At 38.6% G+C, this 3,423-nt stretch overlaps 1 protein-coding gene across 1 annotated transcript in view; it reads left to right on the forward strand.

Moving 5' to 3' along the window:
* The first annotated feature begins 204 nt into the window (after positions 1–204).
* ITGB8 (integrin subunit beta 8) overlaps positions 205–3,423 on the forward strand; it is a 73,141-nt gene continuing 69,922 nt past the window's right edge. Inside the window, exon 1 of the mRNA XM_088018426.1 lies at positions 205–331. Within this exon, the coding sequence (XP_087874552.1) occupies positions 205–331 (127 nt within the window). The remainder of the gene's footprint in view (positions 332–3,423) is intronic.

The following is a 3,423-nucleotide window of genomic DNA, read 5'->3' on the forward strand; positions in this document are numbered from 1 at the left end:
GGGCCTCGGGGGCCCTGAGATGCCAAGCGGTGTCCGGGCCAGCGTACCTGCACTGCTTGCTCCGAGCCGCAGGGTCCGCCTGCTGGGCCTGCGGGCAACGTCCTAGCGACACTTGGCCCGCGGGCCCCGAGGTGCGCCCGGGAGTCGCCAGCGCGCAGCCGGATAGCAACCAGGCGGCGGGCACGGTGCGGGCTGCTTTGCATTATGTGCCGCTCCGCCCTGGCTTTTTTTACTGCCGCATTTGTCTGCCTGCAAAACTGCCGGCCCGGTCCTGCCCCGGTCCTTCGGGCGGCCTGGGTGTTTTTAGTTGTTCTTGGACTGGGCCAGAGTGGTAAGTTGTTCTGCTTTCTTTTGTTTTCTTCTCTTCCTCAAAGGTCTTGGGCTGTGACGAACATCCTGGCCAGGTAAGTGGCCCAATGTCAGCCTCCAGCTGCCCTGAGAACTTCTGAAGGGCGGGTGTGTGGCAGCGTCCTCCATTCAGGCGTCCCGAGGGAGGCCAGGTGTCAAGTATTTCCGCCCCGGAGTGACAGCAGTAACTAATTGTACGAGAAGACTATGTGTTTTGCTCCCGGGTTTGGGGGGAGCAGTAATAGAATGGAAGTTTGGAAGAGTGGAAAGTCATATTTACATAAGCCAATTTAGGGGTTCTGCTCCATCCTTGAAGGCATCCTCCTTGAAGGCATCTTTGAGGATCCCCCCCCATCTTTTTGCGTGTGGATCCACCTACCACTAGTATTTGATTCAAGGCTGAGGGTACATTGGAATAATGGGAGTGAGTTTTCTGGTTTTGAGTCCATGAAAGAAGAGGATGGCTGCATCCTCTATCCAGTTTCTTCTATCATAGGGCTCAGCCTGAATGAATTAAACACACTTGCAAAATATTCGTTAAGTCACCACTTTTTCAGCTTCAAAAAAAAAAAAAGTCTTAGCTAATTAATCCCTCAGTCACATCAGCCCCTGAGAATAAGACCCTGAGACAGAAACCTAGACCAGGATTGACAGCTTTCAATCCAGGCAAGCCACTTCTATCAGAATTGCCTTGATTTGGAAAGGATACTTCTTTATAATGTATATTGTCCTTATTTTACAAATGAGGACAATATCTCCCATCCTAAATCACAAGAAAAGCTCAGGTCAAATAGTGCATAAAAAGGTGTGTTGGCACTTTTGAATTACGTGCAAATTTAAGGTGGCTGTACTGGATTTTTAGCAAACAGTAAAACGTACCGTAAGTAATAGTAGTAATCATCAATTTGGGATGAGTTCTTGGTTTTAAATACAGGCCAAACATTTATTTTTGCCAATACAATGATTATTGCCAATTTTTTTCTTTTTTTAACTTGCTTTATCTGTGTTTGGTCATCAAGCCCTTAAATTCTGTTAGCACCTTTCTCTGACCTCTCCTGTTGAAGTAGAGTTGTAATTGTTTTGTAGACTAAAATTTTCTTATGCTTTCAATTGATGTGGCATGTTTCTGCCTGAAGCTAATAAAAACGATCAAGTCATAATCTTATAAGTAAGAGTTTAACATGGAAACACCCAGCTACTTTCACTCATTTGTTGCACATATAGTTGTCTAATGTTTGTTTCAAAGGAGAGTTACCCAGTTATGTGAAATGAGAGCAATTAGAGTAAATTTTTGTCTTGTGGTTATTTTTTGGCTTATATGTTTATTTCAAAATAAGTGAAATTTGAAGGCAAAGGAAATAGTAACATTCATTACCAATTATCTCTTCAGTGGGACTATGCATTGATTGCAGCAGATTTTCCACCGAGTATAATTCCATCTTGTGTTAATATGTGATGAAGTATTTTTCTAGATTTAGTAAACATGCACACATACACACACAAGAGTAAAGTGACCAAGATTGTGTCAATAGAGTATATTTTGTCCCCAGTACATAGACAAAAAAGTGCTACTGGCTTCTAAAATTTACTAATAACAGTATTTTAAAAATATTCATTGTGCTTGTAAAGATCAGTCAAGTTCTCATGCAATAGCATTGTATTTCCATCCAGTGACTATAACTGGTTTGAAGCAAATACTATGAATGGGCTCCCTTGCACCTGCAGTTGTGAAAAGGGAATGCTTATCTGAAATCCAAACAAGGCATCCTTTTCCCAGTCTCTGTCAATATACAAAGGTTTCTGATGTATACTGGTTTGCGTTGCAGTTAAAATCATGCAAAAAATTTAAATTATAGCCAGTACAACTCAGAAAATTAGAGATCAGCGTAAACTGTTGTACTTTCATGATATAGCTACAAGTCTCAAATTATATGTCTTCACAGTGCAAATTAGATGCTTAAAGCTGAATAGAAATTTAGGTATCAGTTACAAAAGAAATTTTGTTCCCTTGCTCAGTAGGTTACACCAAGGAAATGCTGAGGACAATAAAGCCATACACAAGGAACCATAAACTGCACAACAACATAACTTTGGGTTTAATTTTTGAAGTAGGATCTATAGGTCCCAAATACATAGTGGACTTCTAATAATGAATATATGGTGAGCAAGGGGGATGTTGTTAATAAATCTGACTATTTTTCTGATCTAGAAAAATGTTTTTCAACTTTCCCTGGTGGAAATCACCGACAACTGGAGAAACAATAACAGTATAAAATGGTTAATGAGTAACTGGAAAACACTAAAGAATACTTAGTGGTTAATATTTGAAGAGTTAATGTAGCAACACTATTGTTTCTACATTTGCTCGCTTTGAAAGGTTAAAAATCTTTTTTTACCTAAATTTTTATATAGCAATATAAGAGTGACAAATTTCAGAAATTACCATTTATTTTTTTAAAAAATGTTAGCTATTATTGCAATGAAATTTCACCTTCTGTGCATAATCAACTATTTATTCTTTTAAATAACAATCAGCTAGATTAGCATTTTTTATAACTGTAATATTTTACCTCAGAACATAGTTCATATCACAAGTGTTCTTAGATTTCTTTATGCTTACCTAAAGTAAGAGGATTTTTAAGAGAATCAAGGCTTCATTTTTAGAAGTCCAGTTTTCCAAAATATTTGTACAATAAGCATCCAAATTAATTCTATCTTAAAACAACTGAGACACTTTCTGATAAAAAAAAAAGTTTGTGCTGTATATGAAAGCAAAAGAACTGAAAAATTCCCGTGTCCTCAAATAGCTCCTTCACCTGTTAACAAATTACCAGAAATTTCACCATGTAATGGATTTCTTTGGATTGGGTATGGTATTGACAGTGGGTTTCTTTTAATTTTTAACTTTATATTTGGAAATTTTCAAACACATACAGAAGCAGAGAAAATGGTATAAGGAATCACCATACACCCATCACCAGGCTTCATCAACTATCAACTCAGGGCCAACTTTTTTCATCTCTTCCCCTACTCATTTCATGTCCTTCCCCCAATAAGATTATCTTGAAGCAAATT

Source organism: Eumetopias jubatus, unplaced genomic scaffold, assembly GCF_037043125.1.
Source record: "Eumetopias jubatus isolate StellerSeaLion01/CBP00866 unplaced genomic scaffold, mEumJub1_p1.0 scaffold_14, whole genome shotgun sequence".
Taxonomy (NCBI): Eukaryota; Metazoa; Chordata; class Mammalia; order Carnivora; family Otariidae; genus Eumetopias; species Eumetopias jubatus.